The sequence below is a fragment of the Phascolarctos cinereus genome, unplaced genomic scaffold (genome assembly GCF_003287225.1).
Source record: "Phascolarctos cinereus isolate Bilbo 61053 unplaced genomic scaffold, phaCin_HiC Scaffold_7;HRSCAF=346, whole genome shotgun sequence".
Lineage (NCBI taxonomy): Eukaryota > Metazoa > Chordata > Mammalia > Diprotodontia > Phascolarctidae > Phascolarctos > Phascolarctos cinereus.
The window spans coordinates 60,821,269-60,834,375 of NW_027556180.1; the positions used below are offsets into that span (position 1 = coordinate 60,821,269).

Consider the following 13,107-nt stretch of genomic DNA (forward strand, 5'->3'; position numbering starts at 1 on the left):
TCTTTTCTTGTGCCCTAATGCCTTTAAAGTGACAATAGCTGGTGTTAATGTAGTGCTTTAATATTCCCAAAAACATTTACCTGAAACAACCTTTTATGTTTGACCTGTGAAAAACCGAGGCTGATAAAGGTGAAGGGGCTTACCGTGGTGAATCCAGGTAACAGGGAAGAGAGATAGGACTGGAGCTCAGGTCCCTCCTGACTCCAAATCCAATATTCTTTCCATGGCTCCATGTTTTCTGTGGAGGGGATGAGATGAAGAGGGGTAAGAAAGGGAGCCTCCGCTTGCTTTTAATCACACACAGCTGTATCAATTTATCTCCACAGCCACAACTTCTTCATTGTTCTTGGGCTTCATTCAATTACCTCTTAATTCGGTGGCAGTGGTGTGGGAGCCTGAATGCAGCCCGTCCACATGATTTGTTAGGCCTCTTTCTAACTCATTCAGCTACTTCTTGAGAATGATACAATGCATCTCTCCTTCCATTCACTCTCAGTGAAGAAAAAGATGTTGTGTTTAAATAGTCTGGTGAATGGTCCAGAATATAATTATGTTGAAGTTTGATTTGGCTGTCACTTTCAGACTTGGGAAACATCCACACTGCCAGAAATTGCAGTCTCCAAAAGTGATTTGTAATTAATGGAGAAGACTAAGATAACCATAACTCACATTTCTATGGTGATTTAAGTACCATGTGTTTTCCTCTGGTAGGTTGTATAAGAATATTATTTCCGTTATACAGATGAGAAAGCTGAGCCCCAGAGAGAGATCTAGTGACTTACTCAAGGCTGCACTAACATCAGATATGGTAGATAATCCCACGTCTCCTGACTTCAAGTACAGGGTTTTTTTTCCCTAGTTTACTGCGACACTCCTTCACCACTTTAAAACCTATTTGTGCAAATAAAAAGTGAAATATGGTTATAACCAAAAATGGGAGGTGGAGAAGAAACATGATGCTCACCTGCTAGCCTCCAAAAGATAAAGGAACATTTTTAGCTTGCTGGTTTCTGTACTGTCTTCCATATGCCTAATCAATTACACTTTGGAAGTAACATTTAATACAGGTCTTGAAGGCTTTTTAAGGATATTTAATGAAATTTCTGCAAAATGATATACTAAGTTTTTAATCTATTAAAATTTATTTGAATATATTTAAGTGTTCTCAATGTCAACATATTCTTATCTTATTGTTCCTTAGCGCTGCTTTACATTTTTGGACCGTGGATTTGTATTTAAAATGGTCAACAGCTACATAAGCAGCATGTTCTTCTCAGATGATCTCAAGGTAAGAATTGTCTCTAGAAATAATGATATTTTAAAATATAGTACTCATGCCTGTGATCCCTGCAATTGAAAAAGCTGAGGTTAGAAAATCACTTGGCTTTGAGAGTTCTAATTTGCAGTAGGGCTAAAGCTGATCAGATGGCCACATTAAGTATGGCACCATGTGAGACCCCAGGAGGAGAGGGCCACCAGGCTGCCCAAGGAGGAGTAAACTGGCCCAGCTCACTCATGAAAAAAATGGGAGCTAGTTAAAGTTTCTATGCCAATCATTGGAATCAAGTTGGTGAGTGGCCACTGCACTGCCAGCCTAGATAAGATGGGGAGACTTAGTGTCAATAAATAAGAAAACAAACAAGCAAGCAGATGGATATATAGGTGATAAATAAAGACACAGATAAATAAAAATTACTCTAAATAAAATAAAATGGGATTCCAAGTACAACTGCATAAATCTTGACGTGATTGACCTATTATTTATACTAAATAAAGGTTATATATCAAGGCAAATGACTCTCTTTTTAAAGTGATGTATCCAATCTCTTTCCTTCCTGCCTAGGTTGCCAGGGGGTATTGACAGTAAATCGATCACTCGATCAATAGATAGATAGATAGATAGATAGATAGATGAATAAACAGACACAAAATTCCAAATGAAATAAAATGGGTCTCCAAGTACAACTACATAAATCTTGACTTGATTGACCTATTATTGATATGAAATTGAGGTTATATTTCAGGGTAAATGGCTCTCTTTTTAAAGTGGTATGTCCAATCTCTTTCCTTGCTGCATAGATTGCAAGAGTAAATTGACAGCACCAGCCTTCTACTCCAAGGTGAACTGGATAATCAAAGCATGAAGAGTAGGGTATACTTTGACCATCTATAGCTCTCAAAAAGGTTGGAGAGTGGACCACTGCAAGAGAAATTGGCCTATTGATGAAAATTGGCACAAATGCTATTGTCTGTGATCCAGACCTGACCAATTTCCTCTGAAGACAAAAGTAGCCATTAAATGACAGAAACAAAAGGCTGAGCTAGCAGTATTATTATTAGTAATACAAGTGACTCACATTTCTAGAAAGCGTTCTATTGTTAAAAAGAGCTTTCCTCAAGACAGCACTTTGAAATTGATAGTACAGGTATTATTCTCATTTTACAAATTAGGAAATTGAAGCAAAGATGAAGTGCCTTACCCTCAGTCACACAACTAACTAATGGAAAAACCCAAGATTCAAAACCAGGTCATCTGATGCCAAAGCCTTCTCCTTCCAACACACCACCGCTGTTATCTGTAGTTCCTCAAGTGAGGTATTTGTAAAGTGCTTGGCACCCAGTAGGCACTAATTTCCTTCCCCCATTCTCTTTCTCCAGCTATATCTACTTAGGTAGTTTTCTGCTCTCCCCAAAACCCTCCTAAAAACAGTCCAAACATTGTCAAGTCAAGAGTGAGAACATCTCTCTTGATTCAGTTAACTTAAAAAAGAGCAACAAAACATATTGATATCATTCCTACCTTCACATCCAGCAATCAATATAAACATAGCACTTCTCAAAGGGATTTGAGGTAGTGTGGTAGTGAAATGAGTACTGGATGTGAAGTCAGAAGCCCCGGGTAAGTTATTTTCTCTCTGGGCTTAAGTTCCTCATCGATAAAATGAGGGTTAGATGAGATGGTATCTAATGTCCCAGACTCAGTCTAGATCTTATATTTGAGGTTAGTCAAAATTCGTTTTGGAAATAACCAATGCAAGTCTTGAACTCTGTATTTTATCTTAACTTGGTAGATTTAGAGCTGAAAGAACTTTATAGAGATCATCCAATCCAAACCCTCATATTACAGACAAGGAAGTTGAGGTCCAGAGAAGGAACATCACTTCCCCAAAGTCATACAGGTAATAAATAGCTGAGCCAAGATTCAAAAGTAAAACCACATTCATTCCCACCCCTTTAAATCAGTGCTTTTCCCAGGATACTACACTCAGTGCTTGTAAAGTGTTGATGGCTACAGCACAGACAAATGTTTGCAAGGTAAAACAAAGAATATGATAATCAATCAAACTCCTTATTTGTTATTCAATTGCGAGTTATTCAGCTTTAGTAAAATCCTGCATGGGCTTTACAAGTATAGAAAATATTCAGTGAGGCTATGTTTGCTACAAATGAAATTTTAAAATATTTGTTGAAATCAAATATTATTTACTAGCTGACATTAATGCATATAATGAAAGACATAAAACAAAGTCAAATAAACAAATGATTTGTATGGACAAGGGGAATATAAATAAGACACTACCTAATGAATAGTTCCAAAGTTCCTTCTAAGAATCTACAATTCTATAATTTTCTATTTCTATTCACCCAATTCTACTGGGGTATTTCTGGCATATGGTCTAAAAGTGCCATAGACTATGTCTATACCTTACTGCTTTATTGATTATTTTTAGCATATTTATTTGGGTTTTTTCACATTTATTAATTGTAAATTTCTGCAAAATTAATTGGATTCAAAATCTACCTGGTCCAATTTTGTGAAGCCAGACTGAGGCAGTGTGGTCCAATGGGAAGAAGGCTGGATTTGGAATCAAAGAACTTGACTTTAAATCCCAGCTTTGCTCCTTATTCCCTGTGTGACCTTGAGTAAATAAATCACTTAACTTTTCTAGGCCTTGGAATTTCCTCCCCCCAGGAAGTTAGACTAAAAGATCTCCCCAGTCCTTCCCCACTCTAAACCTAAGATCTTCTGCATGTCTAATCAGTTTTCAATCCTTTGTCTTTTTTCATGTAGAAGACATTTTAAATTTATTTTTAGATATGCCTTGTGGTTTTATTGGTGCAGGAAACTGACAGTAGAATAATATGATATTAATATAGTATAATATAGTACACTATAATAGTATGATATACTATCTTAAACCAAGGAAAAACGTAGGCAATAACCTGATCTTTTGTGTCAAAGCTGTCCTATGTAATGATCTTTTGGAGGGTCACCCTCTGAAGTTTTACATACTTCAGTGTATCAGAATTCCATGTGTGACCATACCCTCTGCCAGTGTAGACTGCAAAGCCTCCATATCTTAATTCATTACCTCTTGGCCAACCCTCTAGCAATGAGTCTTTCACAACTTTCAGACAACAGATACACAGACTGGCATTGGGCCAGCATTGACAGCCTTCACAAGCTTGGCAGCTAAGACCTTCCAGAGCTTCTGTTCAATGGGTACAGCCTTGGAGAGCTAAAGTCCACCCCTTTGCATATCACACTGAGGCACCAGTGTAGAACCATTAGTGGATAAATTGGCATCTTGTGGGAAAATGTCACTTGCCTAATGCTTCTACATGTAGCAGCAGAGAATAATACAGAGAATAAAGCTTCACTCAGCCACAATTTATGGCATAGCTAGGGACAGAGAAATGTCCTATAAGTGACCAATCATCTCCCAGTGTTTTCTCCTCCATTTTCCTTTTACTACTTATACTTCTATCTCACTCCCAGAAACACATGTTGGAACTAGAAGAAATATAAAGATAGCCCAGTCCAACAAGATCTAGAAAGAGTTACTCATCTGCCCAAGGAAGCACAGATAGTAAGAAGTAGAGCTAGAGTTTGAAATAAGATCTGCATAACTCCAGATCCTGGAGGTCTCTTTCCACTAAGCCATATAAAACCTAAGAAAGTATAGATAGGAATAGGGACTGAACCTGTGATTTCACTGATATCAGGAACTCAGAGGTAAGGAAATTCCCTCTCTCAATGAAGGTTGCACTTTCTCTGCAAAAATTAAGGAGTTACCTAGAGTACTAAGAAGTTCAGTTTCTTGTCCAGGGTCATACAACTAGTATGTGTCAGAGATAGGACATAAACCCAGGTCTTCCTTGATTCAAGGCCAGCTGTCTATACACTAAATTGGGCTTCTCAAAAAAGTAGAAAGAGAGAGAGAGAGAGAGAGAGAGAGAGAGAGAGAGAGAGAGAGACAGAGACAGAGAGAGAGAGACAGAGAGAGAGACAGAGAGAGAGAGAGAGAGAGAGAGAGAGAGAGAGAGAGAGAGAGAGAGAGAGAGAGAGAGAGAGAGAGAGAGAGAGAGAGAATGTTTAAGACTTTGGAGATAGCTAAACTTTTAATTTTCCAAAACACAACACCCTCACAAAACAGATAGTTATAGATGAGCATTTATTCAGTATAGCGGGGAAGTTATTACCATATGACATTTTCATCAGTTATTTTAGTACTGAATGTCTGACTTTGGTTCCATTTCAGACCCTAAGCCAATACAAGTTTGATTTTCTTCAAGAAGTATGCTATCACGAACATTTTATTCCTTTGTGCCTCCCCATACGGTCAGCCAACATTCCAGGTAATAATCCACTTCCTATTTTCGTCAGTTTCTAAAAATACAAGTGATTTTATCCATTTTATCTCAGCTTCTCTGTAGGCCTAAGATTATTCAAGAACATTCTATCTAGTTGAGTCAAATGAAACCCAAGGGTATAATCATCAAGATTTCATGTTTTTCATCAAGTCTTGCTGGGTCAGCCACTTTGGGTCTGATAATTTCAGTCAGTCTTATCAGCTGTTCACCAATAGAGTCAATTGCTTGATCCTTGATCTAAAAACAAGTCAGAGTTTCTGGCTGTATATTCTTCATTGTAGAAGCAGCAGATAGAGGAGAATCTGTCTTTTAGGAAAACACAGTTCAGTATAGAAAAGTTAATACTGAGTTGAAGATAAAGAATGAAATTTCATTTTTGAAAAATTTTGACTAGTGCTTCTCTGTTGAAATCCTTAAATGGAAGCATGGTCAATTTTTTTTTCCCCAGAAAACATGTCATTGAACAGAGACCCTTCCATTGTAGACCCTGTCATAATCTTACTTGTTCATCAATTTCCAATAAGAACAACCAATATGGATATCATAGAAAAGATCTATTATGTGATTGCTACTGCAAAGAAAATGTCTATTCATGCAAACAACTGACCTTTTGTTTTTTATTTATATTCATTCAAGACCCTTTGACACCTTCAGAATCAACTCAGGAGCTACATGCATCAGGTAAATGTTTATGGGTTTATATTATGAGATAATTATGTATTTATCTTTATAACTGTCATCAAAATACGGTCCCTGAGAATAGCACATGGCTATTTAAAAAAAGTTTTGTCATATCTACACAACTCTTCACATGCCAATACTGACATATATCCAGCTGCTCTGTATTATGTATATAATCCAAATGATTCTAATGATCAATTGAATTTTTACTTTCACCTATTCACATTCTCAGGCCTCCCGGAGTTCACTTTCTACTGTACTTTATTCTCTAAACAAAAATCCCTTGACACTTTTAAATTTATTAAGGTAACCGGAGTTTTCTTGGACTGACTAATAAACAAAATTCTGTAACTAAGTATGTCTGTATCTATAAAGCAGTATACATGTTTCTTTTAATTCTTCTAAATATATTTCAAGCCTAGTAAATAGCTAGGTGATGCAGAGTCTAGAGTGCTGGGCTTAGAGTCAGGAAGACCTGTGTCAAATCCTACCTCAGATACTTATTAGCTGTGTAACAATGGGCAGGTCATTTAAGTTGCCTCAGTTTCCTCATCTGTAAAATGAAGGTGTTGAACTCACGGGCCTCTATGATCTCTTCCAACTCTAAATATTTGATTTATGTAGCAGATCCTTATGTAGCAAATGTCCTTTGATTGCTCCTATCATAATTTTTCATGCAAAATGGAGTCTAGCTGGGTTTATGAGGTTATTTTGATAGAAACAAAATTAGGAACTACTTTGAAGTGTATTGGTTAAATGATTTCTGGGATCCTGGGATGGGAGTTAGAAGGCCTTGTTTTATTTTTGGCCCTGGCTGTTACTCACTATGACTTTGGGCAGTTTACCTAATCTAGAAAATTTTCTGCCTCAGTTTCCCAAACTAGAATACCCCTATATAAAGACCATATTGTCTATAAATAGATGGTGAATCATTCGAAAATGTTAAGTGCTTTTGGAAGCCATGTTATCTCCCTTGCTACATCAAATAGCATCCAGGTAGCCTGAAATAGTTATTATGTATGTCACTCCCAATAAATTATATGCTGGTACAATCTAGCACATTTATGAGGTCCTTTAGGCATGTCAGCATTTCGTTCTAAATACGTTCTTTATTATTGGAATTTTTAACATTCTCAGTTTACAATATTAAAATGACATTTTTTTCTTTCCTAACCAAGATATGCCTGAATATACTGTCACCAATGAATTTTGCCGCAAACACTTCTTAATTGGAATTTTGCTCCGAGAGGTCGGCTTTGCACTGCAGGAAGACCAAGATATCAGACACTTAGCTTTAGCTGTTCTTAAAAATATAATGGCTAAGCATTCATTTGATGATCGATACAGGGAACCAGTAAGTGATCTCTCCCTCCTCCTAATTACATTCAGTGAAAATAAAACCTAAAATGTCATTGATTTTAAAGGATCCCTCCTTCTTGTTGTTGTTCCCTTTCTCTCTAGGATAAGCAGGCCCAAATAGCCACTTTATATATGCCCCTTTATGGTATGCTGCTTGACAATATGCCAAGGATTTACCTGAAGGATCTGTTTCCTTTTACAGTCAATACATCCAATCAGGTAACATTATATAATGCTTCAAAACTCCATTTTAATCTTTCTTTTAACAATCATCTCATTTTCCTCTTGAATGATAGGATATAATAGGAAAAGCAAGAAATTTGTCCTCAGAGGCAAATGCCTATTCTGTGACCTTGGGTGAATCTCGTTCCTCTCTGCAAGTGGTTTTCTCATCTGTGAATTGAAAGGGTTAAATAGTTTGACCTCTAGGTCAAGTCCAACTCTGAAGTCCATGACCCTAGAAATCAAGTAGGGTGACCCATCATTTGAACCAAGTTATTTTAAAGCACATACATCAGAGTTATATCTCTAGACGTTACCTGCAATCAGTTGCTACATCTTGAATACCTATTCATCAGTATCTCCATTTTCCCTTGTTCCCTGCTAATAATCAAAATCATAATAACATTCTCTACCATAGAGATGCAGCATGGCATGATGGACAGAGGCACAAAAACATGGGTTAAAGTCCTTCCTTGGATACACACACGTTGTATGACCCTTGACGAGTTACTTAACTTTTCAGGGCACAAATCTGTATTAAGTGAAGTGAGTTTCCTTATCAGGAGGTCTCTGCTACATTAATGAAATGATAGGTCTAGACCCTGCCACCTCCCTACCGCATAAAAGAATTGCAGTAGTAAAAAACATTCCCAGATAGCCTGCTCAATTCACACCATGTTCTCCCAAACTCCCTTGTTGCAATCCTCACCCCTACCCCCTTATCACTTTACCATACTCTGTACAAATTTCTACAGCTTCCTCTACCCCAGCCTGAGAGAGCAGTAAAGTGAAATATTTGTTCCAACCAACATAGCCTAATTAACCAGAGTTCCATCATCCTTCCCTAAGCTCATCTCCTAACAGCCCAACTTCAATACTTTCTGGATTCTCAAGCTCTATCAACTGACACACTGCCAAAGCCCTATTCACATGTCTTGTCATGATGTGGACAGGGACCCTGGATTTTTGAGTGTTTGGACAGAGCATAAGTTCTGTCATCTTCTTGTAAGATGGAAAGGTTTCAAGGAGTGCAGTGACCAACTGTGACCCTGCTATCCAACCCATCCTCTGGGTTAGCCATGAGGCAATAAATGTTTTTGCCACAGTAACCAGGGAAGACCATCTACCTTAGGTAGTGTGATCTGTGAAATCATAGGTTGGTACTCCAGCATGTTTATGTTCATTTGATACCTAAAACCAAGGACACAGGAGGCTTCCTAGTGGTGTTTCACTCTGAGCTAGTAGCAATAACATTATTCAAGTTTTCATGGGGTAAAAGGGTCCACACATCACTAGGGCTATGCAGACAAAGGTAAATTGCACTATTATCTGATAAATTGGCTTTGGAGAGGGATAAAAGAGCTAATCTAATATGCTGCAATTAAAAAGTTTAATAAAGAATCTGCATATGAGTTTAACTCATTAGTATTATAAATTAGACTGTTACTGTGGTTTTTAAAAAGTTCTAGAGAAATAATTTCTGGGTAATTAGTCATTTTATCAATAATGCCAGCATTTTAATAAAAAGAGGTCAATGGCACTCTTGAAAGCCAAAGGCAATCATGGTGGCTGGCTCATAGCTTATATGCCCTTGGAAGAGGGTTGCTTCTGAGGGTAGCACTCAAGTCTTATTAGTTAACAATTAATGAGAGAAAGAATATTACAACGAGGGGCTGGACCTATTCTAATGAACTTTGATTATGTCATTTACTTCTAAGTTACCCCCAGCATTGAGCAATCTGTTCAAAGAATTTACACCGCCCCCCCCCCAAGCCTCAGTAGAAGGTTGGGTGAGATCTGACTGAGATTGAAGAGAGTTAATTTGTTCTTATTATCAATAATGTCCTTCAAGAAACTGAACTTTGAAATGAGGACTATAGAAAAAGGGGGAACTCTGGATGCCCCCAAATCATTGGTTATTAGTAATCATTTCTCTCATTACAATGAGCCAGGTTGTTTCTTTTGAAATGCAGGGATCCAGGGACGACTTGAGCACGAATGGAGGATTTCAGAGCCAATCAGCTATGAAGCATGCTAACTCTGTGGACACGTCATTTTCTAAAGATGTTCTTAACTCCATAGCAGGTACTTGAGAACTGATAAGAATTCATGTTCATCAACTTCATCTACATCTCATCACATCATTATATTTTTGACAGTTCATTTCTGTGAGTCTGGGCCATAAGTGTACAAAGGAACAGTAAAAGAGAGAATCCTTTTTGTGGCATATAAGCCCTGCCTGTAGGCTCCTAAGTAATAGTCTAACTGAACGTTGTTCAGTTTTGTAGTTGACAAATCATTGTCGCTTTATATATCCCACAGGGGCTTTCACTTTGCACTACACAAAAGCCTTCAGTGACTAGTCTCCATGCAAAGTGTCTAGTATATTCATCCTCTCCAAAGCTTTAGGAAATATTAGAAACTCACCCTGATCATTCAGCTTACTTTTAAAATATGTCTTCCTCTTTAGGAAATAAACCACTTGATTGTAGGGATTGGTTTTTTCCCCTTTCTTCACATCCCAAATGCTTAGTATAGTGCCCAGCACAAAATAACTGCTTAATAAATTTGTGTTGATTAGTTGATTGGTTGTTTAGTTATGTATCTGGATGAGACCTTATGACATCTCATTACATTTTCCACTTACTTTAACTTAATCTTTGGAAGTCATATGCACAGGAGGTATTTTATCTCTCTGAGTCTTGGTTTCTTCCATGTAAATGAGGGGTTTAGTTTATATGCCTTCTAAGAACCTTTCAATTCTAAATCGATGATGTTATAGCTTGTGATCCATAACTACATGACCTCTCAGGCCCCTGCTCACTCTAAATCCTAAGACACCAAAATTTGTCATTCCGTTACTGAGCTAAAGCCTGTCCCTGCTCACTTTTGAGAATTAAAACAGTCTTCCAGCTTCAAAATACAACTTTGACAGCTATTTTGGAAAGGCCACTTTCATTTGATGTCCTCAAGGCATGTGATAAGTAAAAATCTTCTCAAAAAGAGTTTTCATGAATTTTATTATATACTCCAGCAGATTGCAACTATCTTCTCTCTCTCTAATCTTCAATCTTTATCTACTGGTTCATTCCCTGCTGTCAACAAACATACCCAACTCTCCCCTATCCTTAAGATAGGAAACTCTCACTAGATTCTACCATCCCTGCTAGCTATCAGCCTATATTTTTCATTTCCTCAGCTAAATTCCTTTGGGGGAAAACCAGCAATAAAATAAAATAAAATAAAAGCTTTTAATTGCTTTTCTATTTGTCTCTTCTAAACCCTCTGCATCTAGATAATAATATCATCATTCTATTCAACCCAGTCTCTTAAAAGGTACCAAAGATCTTTTAATTGTCAAATCTGACAGCCTTTTCTTGAACCTCATCCTTCTCTATTCCTCTGTAGCATTGGACTCTGTTGAGCATCTTCCTCTGGTTCTTCTCTTACTTGCCTGATCAGTCCTCCTTGCTCTTCATCTATGTCATACACATTCATGGTGGTCATGCCCCAAGACTCTGTCCTGTACCCTCTTCTCTTTTTCCCCTATACCATCTCATGGGTCGATCTCATCAGCCCCATGAATTCAGTGATTAAGCAGAACACTCAAGATGTACATATTCGTTCCTCATCTCTCTGCTGAGCTCCAATCTAGCATCACAAACTGTCTATTGGACATTTCTAACTGAATATTCCATAGACACCTCAAATGCAACATGTCCAAAACAGAATTGTTTTCCTTCAAAAATTAAGCCATCTGCTGGACTTCCCTACTACTGTCAAGGGCACCACTGTCCTTCCAATAACCTAGTGGCACAACTCTGTTGTCATTCTTCACCTTCATCCCCTCACAAATGAAGTCAGTTGCCAAATTCTCTCTCTCTCTCTCTCTCTCTCTCTCTCTCTCTCTCTCTCTCTCTCTCTCTCTCTCTCTCTCCATATTTCTGTCTCTTGGTGTGTCTATCTGTCTCTCTCTGCCTCTGCTTCTCTATATTTCTATCTCTGTCTATGTATCTGTTTCTGTTTCTCTGCCTTTCTTTCTTTCTCTTTGTCTCTGTCCATGTCTGTCTCACTCTGTCTCTCTGTATCTCTTTCTCTGTCTCTATCTATGTGCTGTCTCTGTCTCTTTCTCTGCCTCTCTGTCTCTGTCCCTGTCTGTCTCTCTGTATCTTTCTGTCTGTCTATCTCTCTATGTGTCTCTGTCTCTCTGTCTGAGTCCCTATCTGTCCATCTTTGTCTCTGTGTGTCTCTCCTCTTTCTCTCCATATATGCATATGTACACATGTATATAACTCATATTTATTCATACACACAAACATATTCTCCTCTCTACTCATATCCACACCAACCTAGTTCAGGTCACTTTCCCTTCACATTGAATCCAGGAACTTTACATGTTGACCTATCAGAGCATGGGGGCCACCAGACCAATAATAAGCTATTCCAGTACCTAGAGCAGATGTCATCAACTATGTGGGTAGCAAGAAGCAAAATGGAGACCTTCAAATCAACCTTTTAAGACAATTTCATTTTGTGGGAGGCAAAAGTATAAAATCTAATAGCTTTCTATCTTGATAAATTGTCATCAATACTGAGCTACTAAGTGATCTTAGTAGCTCAGTATTGATGACAATTTATCAATTTACTCATTGAAAGAGTACAAGTTCTGTTAGCACCACTTAAATTTTATTGCCATAGAACATAGCCCCCATCACCGTGCCCTTGTCATGTCTCTAGATTCACTATGATACTAAACATCTTTGTGAGTTCTCATTTTAATTTCATTTTCTGTACTCATACATCCCATTTTAGTATGTGTGCTGTGACTTTGTTTGCAGCTTTTTCATCAATAGCTATTTCTACAGTAAACCACGGTGACTCGAGAGCTTCGCTTGCCAGTCTTGACTCCAATCCAAGTACCAACGAGAAAAGCAGTGAGAAAACTGACAACTGTGAAAAGGTACAAGCCTCCCCCCCAAAAAAAAGTCCCTGCACCCCATCGTCATGACCGATCCTGAGGATGTCTGATCTTGTTCAGTAACTACTGTGTCTTTGATTTCATAGATCGCAAGGCCACTGTCCCTGATAGGACTGACGCTGAGGTATGACAAGCTGGATCAAGCGGAAACGAGGAGTCTTCTCATGTGCTTTCTTCACATCATGAAGACCATTTCAGAAGGTAATTTCAGA

The 13,107-nt window shown here is 37.9% G+C and overlaps 1 protein-coding gene across 1 annotated transcript in view; it reads left to right on the top strand.

The window, feature by feature from the left end:
- DOCK10 (dedicator of cytokinesis 10) overlaps positions 1 to 13,107 on the top strand; it is a 364,408-nt gene that overhangs the window by 297,583 nt on the left and 53,718 nt on the right. Inside the window, 8 exon segments of the mRNA XM_020975484.2 lie at positions 1,202 to 1,288; positions 5,544 to 5,640; positions 6,292 to 6,336; positions 7,515 to 7,690; positions 7,798 to 7,914; positions 9,891 to 10,002; positions 12,756 to 12,877; positions 12,982 to 13,096. Of these exon segments, the coding sequence (XP_020831143.1) occupies positions 1,202 to 1,288; positions 5,544 to 5,640; positions 6,292 to 6,336; positions 7,515 to 7,690; positions 7,798 to 7,914; positions 9,891 to 10,002; positions 12,756 to 12,877; positions 12,982 to 13,096 (871 nt within the window).